Genomic DNA, 16,841 nt, shown 5'->3' with positions numbered 1-16,841 from the left:
TCCAGAGTGGGTGCAAAGTGGTACAGGCTGGTGCTGGGGCTGTGTGTGTTGGTTGGGGCTGTGTGTGTGGGTCCTGGCTGGTCCAGAGCTGTTCTGCTCCAGCCAGGGTGGGTTCAGAGTGCACATGGGGTTAGGGCCAGGCCTGAGACTAGAGCTGTGTATATGGATTCTGGCTGGTCCAGAGCCAGTCTGCTCCAGCCAGGATGAGTCTAGAGTGGGCACAGAGTTGGACAGGGTTGCTACTGGGCACTGGTGGCAGAAAAGAGGCACAAGGACACAGGCTTCAGGTTTGGTGAGCTGCTGGTAAGGGTGTTGCTGACCAGCCTGTTACAGCACCCCAAAATTGCCTATGTGGCCTGCAGGCCAAAATAATTGCTCCCAGCTCTGAGTTAGAATATGGGCCTTGTTACACCTCATGCTGTGAGCTACACAAATGCTGGCCCATGCTAGTGCAACTCGAGTTTGGAGCAGTCACACTACAGGCCAACAGGGGCTTCGAGGGTTCAAAAGTAAGAATCGCCCCTCCCCCCGATTCTGGGCTTCCACTCTGTCCCCTCGGGGTCCCCCCCATTTCTCTTCTACACCTCTGAGGCTCCCTCCCTGCACCTCAGTGTTTTCCATTGCTTCCTGCCTCCCCCCCACCCCTGGACATTACTTACTTGTGGGTGTCTGCACTGTCTATTGCAGGGGAGCAGGCAGGGAAGGGTTAACCTGCTTGCCTGGGCCCCCTTGCTGCCAGGCTGCTGCTCTTCTGGCCCAGAATGCAGCAGGAATAGTAGTGGCTGGGCAGGCAGGTTGTCTTTTCCCTGCCTGCTTCCCTTGTGTAGACAGCGCAGGTAGCCTCAAGTAACTGTGCGTGTGTGGGGGGAGGGGGGTTAATGATCGGAGATCTGGGGTGCTGGGAAGGTGGGGAGGGCAATAGGCCCAATCTGGGGCAGTGTGGGTGGGTGGGGTGTTCACACTAAGGTGTAGCCTAGAGTGGCTGCACCTTACTGTAACACAAACTGGGTAGCAAGGATCAGAGATGATCCTGCCCTGGAGCGGTATCACTTTGAGCCCCACAACAAGTCCTTAAAACCAGTGTCAGGTGTAAATGTGTGGATAATCCAGGGGTTAAGAACTCCAGAAGCTGCCCAAAATCATCGTGCAACAGGCCCTATGCATCTGGTTTTTCTTAATGAAAACATACAATCAAATGCAAATCTCATAGGAAGTTGTGTGTTCTCCTAATCATCCCCTTCTCATACTGAAGTGAAAACAGGTCACTTCTGCAACAATTTTCTAAAATGAAATTGTATCCAAATGTTCAATATTCTAATCTTTCACAGGTTAAATTAAGAGTGTGAAACAAGCACATATACACTGATTTATGGCCCACACAATGCAGACCTATTAGAATTAGAGAAGACAAAAGATTCATGTTGGAGGGTTCTGAGCTGCAACTGTCTGATGTGTTTAATGCTGCCCTTTAATAATTTGGAATCTTGTCTCAAACACCCTGACTATAATGAGATACTTACTCATAAATATCCTTGTGTTGTTTTATTTTTTCATTTATGTGCATGTAATACTGAATCAAAACACTAGAATTAAAAGTAAATAGTAGGTATAGAATGCTACAAAGGAGCTGATTCAATTTTCTCTTAGACTTATGTAAGCCCAGGATTCCTCTATTAAAGTCTCTTAGATGCATGGTCAATAAACACCATGGAATCAGGCACAATGCATATAAGGTTGGGTTCCAAAATCTGACACACAAATTTACCAAACAGTTCTGAAAATGTGACCGCTTATGGTTAATCAGTGCTTACTAGCTACAGTTTAACTTCTCTAGATTTAGACTTTGAAAGTACTTTGACAAGCTAATACAAATTAACAAACACATATATGAGCACTTTTTCCTACATTGACTTTTTCTTGGAGTTCTGACAGGTTGCCTTCTTTTCGATATATTGCAAACTCAGGACTTTGAAGTACAACTTCTGAGCGAGTCATCCAACTGTGTAGTTCTGTTGTATCTGCATCAAACCTAAGACACCAAGAAATAAAAGAAAATCTTTCCTTTACACGTTGTAGTTCTAAAAGTAACATTCATAGTAAAGATGTTACACCAGATGTTTAAACCAGAAGTATGAATTAAATATGAAAAAGTGGTGATTATTCTCAGAAACAGAAGGCTCTAAATAGTCCGCCTTTCAGTAGATGCTGCATAAAGCTGTCAACTGTAAAACTTAGGAGACCTTTTCAAAAACCACAAATGCTTTTTAGTTTGTAACACTGATCTGTCTAGTGAACAGATGCAACTCCATTTTCAGAATCAGGGTTTTCGTTTTATGAGATGATGCTTTGTAAGATATGCAAACAGTGACTTTTAAAGCCAAGACAAGCTCACCATTATATCTATTCACTCAATTAAGGAAGAAAGCTCCTATCTGGTTCACTAAGCTCCAACTGCCATACCTGTTCATGCAGGATGCCCACACAGCCAACTCAGTTAAGGGTTTTTCCCAATAGATTTCAGTTTGCTTTAGAGAGTAATTACAAGTCACACACACATGTATGTATGTATGTATGACTGGTACATATCTATAGTATAGTGAAAAGATGGGAAATTAAAACTTACAAACCCAATGCATTTTCTCCCTCTAGTTCCCCTAACAATGCACACTTTTTTTTATATATTGATTCTTTTTATTTTACTGTCATTTCTAAAACTGATTTGATTTCTGCATCAACCCTGTAACTTTCATTTTTCATTCTTATTCAGAAAGAAAAAGATCAAAATGAAGGAACATTTATGGCTATTTTCATTATGAGCTAAAATCTAAATTGCCGTGAAGTGTGGAGAATTCATCAGTTCACCTGGTGATTCAATCTCTAGCCCCATGATTAGAGATTTGACTCTCCCTCGAGTCCTGTTACCAGCACAGGTGGAGAAAGAAAGAGGCAGGGTAAGTGAGAGAATATAAAAAAAGTGTATGTATCCTCAAAAGCAATGGTTTCAAAGCAGTTATTGCCGTGGATTATGTTAAACCTCAATCCTAGCAGTATTTCACAAAGCACTACACACCTTATTATCCGTATTTTATAACTTCTTTACTATTGCAAGAAAAATGATTAGTGTAATAACAGAAACAATTTTTTTACTAGACCTTGTAAATACTGATTGCCTTTTTTATACTAGTAAAAGTATAGTTCCCACTTTTCAGACTGGCGTAAAGAAAAGATACCAGTTCTAAACATTTAAAAAGCTTTTTGCATTTATGTAAAATTATAGACCCATGACTGTAGGATACCTCAAAATACAGGCATTTAGAAGGAAAGGATACACTGCGATACCATTTAGAGAGCTTTAAATAAAATAATCTTTATAGGTTATTTTAATACTCCATTGGTTTTCAAAGTTATTTGCTTATCTTGTTCTGTATTCTTGGTTGCCTTTTTCATAAGTTATTTTGCTGTTTTTGGTAAGCTGCCCTGAGCCTTTGTCAGGAAGGGTGGCATGTTAATTGAATGAATAAATAAGTGAGTAAGAATTGAAGTAGGAGTAGGAAAAGTACAACCCAACACTCTAGGGATATATATATAAAGAAAACATATTGCATTTAAAAGCTCCTTAAGAAGCAAAGGGTTCTGCCAGCCTACTTCTCTATTTCTGTTTCACAACAGAATTTTGCTGGAAACTGAGAATACTATGACAATAATTTTCAATCTCTGTGACTACGACTAATGATAAGATCATTTCCAGCTCTTAACAGTTTGGTAATAAATCAAAGTGATGAATAGAGAAGAAGTGTACATCCTCTTTAGTGCTTGTCCAATAGGCTTTACAGCTCCCAAATTGTGTGCTGCCTTAGGGTCATTTAAAAAAAACAGCTCCTAAGAGAAGTATTTGAAAAAATGAATCATAACAATAATAAAGAAGATAAAGGAAAGTCTAGGCTAAAATCTCTAATTTGTGAAGAGATGGCTACAAATCTAGAGAAGGCAGACAGTATCTAAATTTTCAATCTATGGGCCCTTGAAACTCAGCCTACTTTTCAAGCCTGGAAATACCACAAACAGTTGCTATCTTTGAAATATATATTATTATTACAAAATATTGTATACAACTGCATATAAATGTGCATAAACTCGAGTAATGTAAATATTATGTGGTAGGAAAAAGATGAAAGCCTATATTCCCAAATATAATTAGATTGTACAATTAAATCCACAGACTGGCAAACACTCACTCATGTAAGTAATTCCAGTGATGGGAGGAGGTGTGCCCAGGAAAGTAGGTTCTCACTCCTGTGACATTTGCAAAATGGGATTGTAAAATGTAGTGCTCCCATCCCCCAGTTAGAGAGAACCTAAATTTAACTAAATTTAGTATCTTGGATAACTTTATCAGAGCAACAACTTCATAGTGCTAGTTAGAAGTGGACACATCTGCACATGTCCCTAAGGTGCCTTTGTTAGTCCACTGTCATTTAGGACTTCCATTTCAAAGTCCTAAATGAAGGCACAGTAACAACCCATACTGCACCATGTGCACCGTGCATGGTTATATTTAGCTGCTACAGCGCTGTAGCAACATGCTGTAAGGAGAGAGTGCATTGCTACAGAATCATGGTTTAGCTGTGGCATCATGGTTTGTGACCACCAACGCTAGGTAGCTGTAGCATGTTGCTATAGCAATGTAGCGGCATGTGTAGAGTCACCCAGTATATCACTTAATTGTCTCTAAGTACTAGTTGGAAGAACAGCCCAGAGCAAATGTCCAGTTGATGGGTAACGGATACACTTGCCAAAGAACTTGAAACCGCTGTGGTGTTCTCTCAGGCTAGAGTACTTAAAATAAGTTTGGATAAATTAGAGCAACTACCAAAGACTTTTAAAGGACTAATGGCTGCTAAGGCACAGGGATGCCCCAACCATTTTATGTATAACTTCCATACGGGAAGTGCAGGAGACTAATGATATCTCTATATACTAGGGTGATCAAATATATGGCTCACAGAGCTAGGCTATCTGGCCCATGGGGTTTCTTTTGGGTGGAATGACTCACCTCCAGATCCAGCCGCCTGTTAACATGGGTCCTGAAAATGCTATTGCCCTGCTCGTCCACTCCTTACTTGCCACCAATTTTCTGGTTTTCAGTCACCATTGGTAACTAAAATCAGTGTCAGTCAGCAATGATAAATGGGTAAGAAGCAGTGGCATTAATCCCCTGGATGCTGGCTATGCCAACACAGTGGCTCTAGCAGCAATATGCCCAGCAGTAAGTTGTCCAGGCCAGGAGAATCCCCACAGGTCATCTTATGGCCTGTCTCCTGGCTGCTGGCAGGCAAAGGTCCATCAGCAAATTTGACCCCCCTGTTCTACATTATTCCTACCTTTATACCATTATAATAGAGTGATATAACCATATAATAGAATGATACAATTGCCTTATGCCAGCAATGCAAAACAAGTGTGACCTGCGGGACAATACGGGACATTATATGTATGATCGTTTTCTAGGCATAATAAAAGGCATACTTTCAATTTCAGTACTCAATTCCCTTGGCTACTTGGGCTGCAAATAAATTCCTGTTATATAATATATTGGTACAGGTTTCTTTTAGACCAGAGTTCTTACATCCAGGTAACTGGTACATTATTGCAAATGACAGTGTAAGTTTTCTGTAATTCTTGCCTCTATTCTATTATTGATTGTTCATTTCTAAGAAAGAAGATTCAGTCTACACATTCATTCGGAGCCTTTCCATCTCTGAAGTATCAGCCAACAAAAGTGTCAATCAATGATGTTCATGCAAGGAGATTTTTTTGGTTCTGTTTTATAACATAGTAAACACTCAGCATTTTACCTGGACACATATTCATCAAATGGCAGTGACTGCTAGTCACAACAGATTTAGGCTTAGCTGAACTACTAACACACAACAGAGATTGTAGCTCTGATTTTGTGTGTGTGTGTGTGTGACTAAACACCTGTCTCCCACAAAAATGCTGCAGAAAAAAATATTCAAAACACAGAAAAAATCAATACCAGGCAGTCCTTTTTGTACATAATACATCTTTAGTACATTGCCAAAAATGTCTGACATCTTTTTTATTACCCAGGATCAAAGCATTTATGAATCTCACAATAAAATTGTGGGTTTTGGTTTGTTGTTTTTTTTTAAGTGCTATGCATGCCAAATACTGCCTTTAAGGAATCTATTAAGATTATTACACATTTCATTTCCAAGTATATCAGTTACAAATTCTGTTAACTTTAAAATAGTAGTGAGAAGTTTATATAAGTAATAAATCTCATAAATAGAACTATACTTTTGATTTTTTGAACAAGGGAAGTAATAAAATATTAGCTTTCCAGACCAATAAAGTTGAACACTTGCAGAGTTTGGTAAAATAAATCCACTAAAGACACTAAAATCAAATCACTTGAGACAATCTTTCTAAATAATTACCTTGCTTTAAAATGGGCTTTAGCTAGCATCCACCTAAAATCTGATCTGCAGCGGGTAATTTATTGGCTCTAAAATTCTTTCCTTTATGTAGTGCGGATAGTTAAGTTTTCAAATGAGAGAAACCTCTCTCTCTCAGCACACCACCAGACTGTATGCAACACAGCCTATCTATTACCAACATGGAGGTTTTGTCTTTAACTCTGCCCTCTACCCCTCTGTCTCTAGTGCAATACATTCTAGTTGTATTCAAATCTTGTCTCTTTTTACTCCTAAAATTTGATCTTGCGTTTTTGACTATAAGATACAAAATCTGGCCTTCATCTGATTGCTGCAGTTCTTTTCTTAACTTTCCTAACCCCAACATTACTCCCTCTTAGGAACATTCAAAGCCCTATTATTGGAACCATCCTCCTGGTCTTTTGTTATAAAATTACAACTGAATGACAGAAAAACTTTCAAGGCACTTCACAGCTTACCTTCTTCCTATGGCCCTGCTGCTCAGGTACATCATCTATTTCACCATCTTTGCCCTGATCTCTATTTATCCACTTTTATTACAAGCACTTCATACTTCATTCTGAGCAATTCCCCAGGCATAGAATACCCTATTGAACTAGTCAGTAAAATCACTGCCCTCCCTTGTCCCATTTCTATTGCCAACAAGAAACTACCCACTGACAAAGGCTAGGTAGATTGTCAACAATTAACCCAAATTTAAACAAAAAAAGAAAAAGGAAAAGGAAAAACTGGTTGTGATGGACTACGGGTTTCATTGTAATATTTCTATTTTAAATGAGTTAATGTTGTGTTATCTGTAAACCTGGTACACAGGGGAAGTAGAGTTCGTAGAGTCCCAGCTATTAATAGACCTGTCTATCAAGAGGGATGTGCAGGCCATGGGAGTCCCAAGCAGCCCTTTGCAGGCTAGAACTACCAGCCTGCAAGGGAAAAGTCACAGTTACCCACGTTTTTCTCCTTTAAAGGAGAATCCATTTTTAAAATTTGTTTGCGACCCTTTCATATACTCTCACAACCCACTTTTGGGTTGCGACCCATGGGTTGAGAAACACTTCTCTACACTAATCAGTTCAGAACTACCTCTGAGTTCACAAAGATATTCTAAGAACTTCTGCATTTCTGAACACAGATGCCCACTCCTTACACTTCTATTCTTTTTATGTGTTTGTCATAATAATATGACTAATATTTCCTTAATTTAAATTGTAAAGCTCTTCAGAGAAGGAGCTACCTTTGCTATGGATTTGAAAAACATTTACCTTAATGGAGCCCTGATTCTAATTTGGGCCTTGCAATGCTATCATAATGGAAATAAGAAATGATTATAATATGACAATATGGACGGACATCTATCTATCAAGTCTTTTTGAATGCATCCATCACTGTAGCACCTTAACTGAAAAGCTAAAGTGTAATGATTTTTAACACCTGACCATTAAATTTGTATTAGTTTTCCATGACAAAACCTGTGCAATCTTTGGTCTAAATATTGGGCAACCTAGGTTTGGTTTATTTAAAGAGTTATTGAAATCTGACTGCCAAAGAACATTTTCCACACCATTTGATGTCTGAAGCCTGTATTTATGTATAACAAGGAAGTACAGCCTACTTGGAAACATTATGAGAACATGCACAAACTTCGGGGATATGATGAACTATGGAAACTTAAAAAAATTATATAACTTGAATGTTGTGCTAGTTCATATAGGAATATAGGGCTCAAAATGACTTCTTGGAACATCAAGTTCAGCCTCCTATATCTTTTACAGCTATATTATGAAATCCCATTTAGAAACTGATCAAGCTTTATTAAAATAAATTAGGGTTTCTTGTCCCCATTGTTTCTTTTGGAGACAGCTGTGTATCACAGTCAATAGGGTGGCTGGCTATGGAGTGTAAAGACCTGGCTTTAACCCCAGTGGAGGGCAATGGGTGTCCACTTCCAGAGCATTCCTGAGGCCCACCCAGCCTCCTGTCCAATGCGCACCAGGAGCTATCTAGGGATATAAGTGGCCAGTGTGTGGGACTCACCACATCTCTTCCTTGTTGTGCTGAGTTTGAAGAAACAATGAAGCCATGTCTCCAGTGCCCCAATAGTCTCAATAGCCACTAAATGGGAAACCTTTTGGAAGGTGGTTTCAGAACCATGCTCCTCTAATGGTAAGAGATATTCTACTTCCAAGCTTAAATTTATGCATGACTATATTTTAGATCTACTTATTCTTGTGAAGTAGTTCTTTAACTCAAACAGTTAAACATATTCTCCCTCCTGATGTTTACCTGTCCTTCCCCACCTTCCTTAATATAACTCAGTACAGCATTAATATCTTTCTAAGTCTTTGGTTTAAGAGGGTAAACATGCCTTTTCAATCTTTCCTTGTTATGAAAGCCTTTCCATGATCCTCCCTCCATCCCCCATCTTAGTAACCTTTTCCTGTACATATTCCAGTATAAATTCATCTTGTTTCTGGAAAACCAGAAATGTATGCAATATTCCAGATAAATTTTCCAGTGCCTCACACACTGACAATCGTACTTCCTATCTTTATTAAAAATACCTTGCAGGAAGATTATACCTTAGAATCACTTTTGACTTTTTTCATTTAGGCTTCCTGTGATTAGGTATTATACCCAGGTCATCTTCTCTTTATTTTACAATAATGAGTTCCCATTTTAAAACCAGAAGGTGGTATTAATAATAATAATAATAATACCTAATTATCTTTCTTTATATACTATTAAATATCATCCCATTTCTATTATTCTGGACTTCAAGTTTGCCAACTTGTCTGTAATCATAATCTTGTTCTGAACTTTGTGTCATCATGAAATGTCATTTAGACATTCCTACTTCTTGCGGCAAGGCCACTAATAATTTTTTTTTTTTAAAGTCTTGAAAGTGATCTCTGAGGAACTCCACTAAAACCACATATACTGAAGAGTCTCTTTTCAGCTCAACCTGCTGTCTCCCTTTTTAGCAAGCTACTTAACTATATGATAATTCTTGAATTAATCCCTATCTTCTCCAGATTTAATAATTTCCTCTGTGATTACCGTATCAGATGCTTTACCGAAGTCTAGATGGTTAGCTCTACTGCATGCTTGTTGTCCAAAAAATTAATTATAGGCAACCACTTGGGACTGAAATCAAATAAAAATCTGAGACTTGCTGTAGAAGAGGCAAAGGTATTCACGTTAATACAGACACATGCTTGATTCCACCTCATAGTTGCTGGTGGCAGTAAACATTCCAGGCAGTTGCATTTCAATCCATGATGATTTGTGGATTATCTGACGTACACCTCATAGGTTGGTGTCCTGAAGCACCAAAAAAAAAACGGTGGGGTGGAGTGGGGTGGGTAGGAGGAGAGGAGGACTGAAGATGAACTGTTTTCAATATACATAACAACTCAGAGAAAACTGGTGTCAGCAGCCCTGTGATAAGCCAGGTTTTTAGTTGTGATGCATGGTAAGAAAGGAACATTTACATAGGCCATCTAGATATTACACTGTATTCCAATAAGCAAAGAAAAATCTTTATAAACTGCTCAATATGACTGACATTAGCGCCTGCTTTTCTTAACATTACAAAGGACTGCTATGACACATTCAGACCTCTAAGTCTTCTCTATTTAGAGTTGCCAAATATGGTTATATAACAGGGAACAGCAAGAGCTAAGTACAAATAAGTAAGCTGGAATCAGAAAATCACCAAGCCAGAGCTTAATTATTTACAACCTGCACGCAGTTTGGGCTTACACTGTTAACAGCAAAGTGAAGGCCTGTTTAAGGCAACAGCTCTTAATGAAATTAACCTTTTGAAACAGTTTATGGTAAGCATTTTTGTTAAGCACAAATATTTCAAAATTAAAAATGCTCAAAAAAAATCAAAGGCAATACACTGAAATAACACTGTCAGAAATAAACTTTTTTACTAGAATGAAACATTTTTTAAAAACGCATGATTCTCTTAACATTTACTAAATCTGGAACACTAGGTGGAGCACCTACCCTATTTTAACATGTCCCTTTCTATGAAAAGACATAGAGTTTGCTTCACATTTAAGGTTTGGCATTACATCCATAATAGTACTATGACAAATACACTTTGCAAGGGAACATTACATAGAATGTACAAAGTAATTTACCAGGTGCACAAAAAAGGGAATTATTTTAACAAATGATTCAAGAGCATTAATAACACAAATGAAAAAGTTAAACAGCTCCAACTGTTTTGCCACTTAAAATCTTCAAGGAGTAAAATACTATTCATATTTCACATGCTTTGCATATAAATTAGCACCTAACTTCCCTCCCTTAGACATACATAAACAACATGAAAAAAGACACCCTACTAGCCTGTCATTTCCCATCCCAACCCTTAAAATTATCAATATATTATTTTGATATAACTTTAATGTATATTTTTTAGTCAAAGGGAGGTGAGGGGGGAGAAGAGTTTTTGTTTTGTTTTCCCCACAGAGAGAGGTCATAATAGAAATCATCCCTGGATCCAAACTAAATCAGTTTTAGATTCTAAAATATTAGGTTAAAATACTACCTACATTACCTACAAAAGAAGAAGAGCTTATTATTTTTGCCCATCACCACCTGCTAGGCAGAAGGTTGTCTTGAGAGATAAGGGAGGTACAATGCTCTGCTAACACACACTTGTACATCCTCACAGATACGTCATTCCATGGGAAATTTAGCAGATCTGGGTTAAATTCCCAGATTTGCTACTGGTGTGCTATTCAGCAAATTACTTCCCTCCCTGTGCCAGAGTTTTCCCATTTATACAATGGAGATAATGATATCCACCTTCTTTATGAAGTGGTTTTAGATCCAGAGCTGAAAGGTTTCACATAAAGCCTGCATATTAGCATCCTCACAAAATACACTAGTCATGAAGCAACCTATCTGCCCATTTCTCCTACTTGAAACAGAGGCAACTAGCAAACCATCTACTGATTAACTCTGAGATACATCTTTAAGATAGGAAACAAAATATTTTTTTCTTTTCCTTTTGAAATACAAGGGTTTTTTTTTTTTAAAAAAAAAGCTGTTAAGGGAACTCTAGGATACAGACCTCATTATTTTTTTTTTTTTTTTTTACATGTCAGGCTAATATTTTCTTTCCAGCCAAAGAACTTCTAGAAAGTCAAGATGTAGTTCCTTTAGGACCACTACCTCCATGAAAGTAACACATGAGGGACAGGGGAGTGTTTGTACAGCAGCTGGAAGAGAATGGGAGCTGTCTTCAGAAATTTCGGATAGGAAATAGGGGAGCAGACAGAAGTGCAGCTCCCCACTGTAACTGAGAATGCTTTTCCAAGTGTTCTGAGTTACAACTGTAACACCCTCCCACCCCCACACATGTGTGTGTCTGTGTTTGTGTTTTGATATGGGCAACATGGCCCCCGGTTGTCCTGGCCATGTGCTCAGCACATGGCAAGCGGGGCCTGTATCTAGGGAAAATATGTAAAACCCTATAGCCTCATTGGCCAGAGGAAGCAGAAAATTCTTCAGGCTGGTTGGGGGAGAGATTGCAGTGTGGCACTCCCCAACTGGACAAGGCCAGGGTGATATCATGCAAAGGGATGTCAGCTAGGCCGGTTTGGGGAAGAAGCAGCTGCTAGCAGCTGCTGAAGAGTGAGGTCTCCTCCAAGGGAGAAGGAGTTGCAGATAGCAAAAAGGGGAGTTCAGGTAGAGAGGAGAGACAAGGAGAATTGTCCCAGTGTCTGGGAACTCCTTTCCTTCCCCCCTTCTTTTTTTCCCCTCTTTACGTTTCAGAGGATTAATACTGGAGAAAGAGTATTGGTTCCTTGGGTTTGCTGCTTAGGATTTAGGCCTGGCAGCTTTAGCAAGGTTGGAACCTGGGAGTTTCTAATCCTGCCAGTTTTGGGCTGGGGTTGAGGCTTGTAAATTTCTGCTTCCAGTGTTCCCAAATCACCTGCAGTCCAGGCCTAGAGGGTAGGCTTGGTCTATCCCCTTTGTTTTTGATGGTCTTTTGTTTTAATGGTTTTATGTGGCTGCAGCCATTAGTCAGCCTCGTTCCTTTGGAGTTTTTCCTGAAGTTCTTATTTCAGCAGACCATATAATTCAGCCCAGGAGTGTGGGGTGCATGCATGCTGTCTGGAGCCACAGTCACTCCCCATACACATATACAGCCGCTCTTTGAGAGCAAAGATTGCTACACCACTATCCCTCTGAGAGCACAGAGGGGCCTCTTGCACTGCGTAAAGACCTACATTCTCAAGCAGCTTGGCACAGCACAACCTATAGACTGTCATGTAATTAGTAGTGTTTCATACTGCATTTGGTGTTTTCTTGTTTTCTGTATTAAATCTGTTTTGGTTACACTGCTCAGGAGGAGGGGGTGTTGTTTATATGGGACATCCTAGAAATGAATTTAGTGTTCCCAGATTTCTGGGTGGGGGCTTGAGACAAAGTAAATAAATTTAGTACTCCAAAAATTGAACCTAGCCCTCATACTGCCAGCCAGTGCTGAGCAGAACACAATGACACCCTGGAAAAAAAAAAGAAGTCCAGGGGGGAAGGGAATTTAAGTGCTGGCTACTGTTCAAGTGTTCAAGCAGGAAAACGAAGCGCCACTGTATCAGAATAAAGTTAGGCTTTTTCTCCAGATCCTACTACCTAACACACACTGACCTGATGTCAGACTGCCCCATGGAGTTAAAGAAGCCTCTGCCTGGCCACCCTGTGGCTTTTTCCAGCCTCCCTGTCTACAAGAGTGGGAATTCAGGTAAGGGCCCCTCCTGGCTGGGGCAAGAGACTCCCACTACTGGAAAAGGGACAGGAGTGCAGGGAGCCTTATGTTATGGGGCTGGGCTGGCCCCACACCCTGCCATCATATGTGGCTGAGGACAGGAAGGAGTGTTATTGGGCTGGGTGGGACTGGCCTTGGATGCTTCTGCCACATGCAGCCAGGGACTCAGGTGGGAGTGCTCTTGGGCTGGCTGAGGTTGGGCCTGCATACTGCTGCCATATGCAAACAGGGACTGGGGCGGGAGCCGTGTGTTATGGGGTGGGTGGAGCTAGCCCATCATGCTGCTACCATCCATGCAGGGGACTGGGATGGGAGCATAGAGAGCTGTGCACTATGGGGCCAGGCAGGCCTGGCTCAGCTCACTGCCACCACATGCAGCTCCAAGGACTCACACACGCTGGGGAGTCCAAGGACACTCCCCCCCACACATAGTCACTCACACTTTCCCACACCCCCCACTACAACCTCCCACACACCCACAGTCTCCACACATCCCACCATCATACCCACACACATACCCACACCCTCCCCACCATAACCCATCTCACATACACAGCCTCCCACAACCCCCACACCAAACATATAACCCACACCAAAACCACTTCATAACCATTCCTCATCCTCCCCCACACACCTTACCCACCATACCCACACCTCACATACACCCCCATACCCAACCACATCCCCCACTCCCCAAACACCCCGTCCACATACACCCCTCCCTCCCCTGCAAAAAATATACAAGAGTAAGGCTTTATTCTGAGCTATTATGCACTACACAAACCACACACAGAGGACAAAAATCAGGGCATCCATCAAGGGGTAGGGCTACCCTCGTGGCTCTTGACAGCTCACCAAAACTTGTTAAGCAGCCCTCTGGCTGAAATAATTGCCTGCTCCTGCACTAATACCTCTGTTGCTCGCACCAGCACAGTGGCTCCAGAAGCAGGCTGCCAGTTGGACAGTCCTGTTTCAGATGCAAGTACTCAAAAGTGAGTGATCAGCCAATTGCAAGACTGTACCTGGAGAGTTGTTATCAATGGTTCTCTCTCAAGCCAGAAGTATGTGTCATGTGAGGTTCTGCAGGCATCTCTCATAGATCTAGTACTATTATTGTCAATAATAACTTGGAAGATGGAGTAGAAATTATATTTATTAGGCTGCAGATGAAACCAAGTAAGGGGGACTAAATCTTGGAGAGCAGGATTAGACTTCAAAATTATCTTAACAAATTGAAGAAATGGTCTGAAATATGTAGTTTGTAACAATGAGTATAGAGTACCCACAAGAAAAAAAAAACAACTGCACAGGTAACATTTGTGCAGGCTAAATAGCAGTCTTGTACTAAATGCTATAAAGTCCATTGGTCTCCATATTTTGCTCCATGAAACCCTGGGGTTCCACGATAGATCATCAGAGTTCCATAAAGAGACTGAGGGTAATGGTGGAGCAGGCTAGGAGGCAGTGCACCACTACACTTGGTGTGGGTCAACTGGCTCTGCACCGGTCTTTATGATAGGGGTAGGGGTTCCTCAGCATAAGAAGCAATATGAAAGGATTCTGTAAATTTAGAAAGTTTGAAAGCCACTGTTTGAAAACAGAAGTTTGAAAATACTGTTATAGTAGATCACAACTTGAACTAGTCAGCAATGTCATACCACTGCAAACTGCTGTTGCAAACTTCCACTCCATATGGCAATGGCAAAGCACTAGCTGGATTACTATATCTAGTTTTCAGGACTACTTTTCAGGAATTATGTGGATCAAATGTGGAATCCAGAAAAAACTATTTTGAAAGAACTGAAAGGATTCTTTTTATTCGATTTGGAAAAGAGAAGACCAAGAGATAATAATAGTCATAAATGTAAAAAGATCTTAGAGAGAGGAGGTTATAAACTTTTTTCCATGAGCACTGCTGATAGAATAAAATTTCAGCAGGGAAGATTTAGGCTTTACACGAGAAGGAAAAAACAGCTTTCCTACTCTAGTGATATGTAACCATTAGAATATAAACTAAGGAAGATTGTATACTCTCCATCAATGGAAGTTTTTTAAAGAAGACTGGGCAAATATTTATCAAGTATGGTATTGGCAGAGCAAATCCATCCCTGGGGCAAAAACTTGGATTAGATTAGAAACTATAATGTAGAGAAAATGAGTCCAATAGTTACAGTATATTAAACTGAATGAAAATAATGGATAACAGATTTTCACATATTGGTTAATATTTTAAATATTAATTAAACAGGCAATATCTAGACATGCCTAATAAATTAGAATACTAATCTTAGCTGGCGTATTGTGATTTAGTTGACGCAACTTTCGAGAACAAAGAAAAACACTCACCAGTCTAGTAATGGAAAGCACTTGGGCCACAAGTATGTATGAAAAACTATGGTTAATTTAATCTCAAATACATTAAATTTAATTTATCTAAAATAAATCAAGGGAAAGATCTGAGCTATGAACTGCAAATTATGTCTAGGGCTATACATTATACTTCTATATATACCATTTTAAAACAGAATATAATAGGGTTGTGCAAAGCTTCCGTCACTGATCCATTTTGGTGGAGATTTGGCCCGATTCGTGAGTCGAATCTCCAAATCTGAATTGAATCAGGAGGCCCATTAATCTCTCAGAATTGAATTGGAAGCCTCCAATTTAGTTTGGAAAGGTTTGATGATTTGGACATAGACACAGCTTTTATATTTTTTCTACATTCAAAGTACCAGGCAGCTCGTGAATGCTGAGATACTGGGGTAGATGGAGCATCCCACAGGAGTGTGTCGAGGGGGAGCCCAGTATGCTTGATGGTGTACCTAGAAGTGGACCAGAAGCAATTCTGGTCCACTTCTGGGTCCGCTGTGGTGTGCACAAGGGACCCCCCCACCCCCTGGCTCAGCGACTGGTACCTCCTGGGTCACGGGAGGGGGGAACCCCCCACAGCCGACTGCTGAGCCAGGGAGGTGCCGATGGTGGGGGGGGGGGGGGTCCCCCACACACTCAGTGGTGGACCCAGAAGTAGTTCTAATCCACTTCTGGGTCTGCCGCTTAGCACACGGGGGTGGGTGGGGGGCCTGCACTCCTGTGGGACACTTCATCTGCCCTACCATCTCAGAATTCATGAGCCATGCCTGGTACCTCATGGAATGCAGAAAAAACATATAATCGGGCTGAATCCAAATTGAATATGGCCTGCTTCACAGACGCCAAGAATACAGTATAGAGCAGAATTTTTCAGAATTGTTTTTCAAAGGCTAAACTGCAATGACATCACTGAAATGACACCAGACATTGAAAAAAAAATAAATAAAAGCCCCAGTAAGCTAGGGTCACTATCAAAATGATTAATACTTTAATATTCTCCTCAGTTTATTATAGAATTGTCAACATGCCTTCAAGTTATGAACATCTGTCACTAGATAATTGATGACATTTCCCGTTTTCTCTATATTGATTGTGCTTAATGTATTCCCTATGAGTGTCAGTGCTTTAGCTAGGTTAACAGGTATAGCCAGAGGTGGCAGACACTATAGAATTTTATAATTCTCTTTTAGAATAATATTAAA

At 40.3% G+C, this 16,841-nt stretch overlaps 1 protein-coding gene across 8 annotated transcripts in view; it reads right to left on the bottom strand.

Annotated features, from left to right (window-relative positions):
- DMD (dystrophin) overlaps positions 1-16,841 on the bottom strand; it is a 1,922,593-nt gene that overhangs the window by 1,211,066 nt on the left and 694,686 nt on the right. For all 8 annotated transcript variants that reach the window (XM_019529123.1, XM_019529125.1, XM_019529122.1 and 5 more), the window contains one exon: positions 1,906-2,029. In XM_019529123.1, the coding sequence (XP_019384668.1) occupies positions 1,906-2,029 (124 nt within the window). The remainder of the gene's footprint in view (positions 1-1,905; positions 2,030-16,841) is intronic.

This window comes from Crocodylus porosus, unplaced genomic scaffold, assembly GCF_001723895.1.
Source record: "Crocodylus porosus isolate Cpor-Errol unplaced genomic scaffold, CroPor_comp1, whole genome shotgun sequence".
NCBI classification, from domain to species: domain Eukaryota; kingdom Metazoa; phylum Chordata; order Crocodylia; family Crocodylidae; genus Crocodylus; species Crocodylus porosus.
The sequence above is the reverse complement of the archived record's forward strand: the minus strand, read 5'-3'. Positions and strand labels throughout refer to the sequence as shown.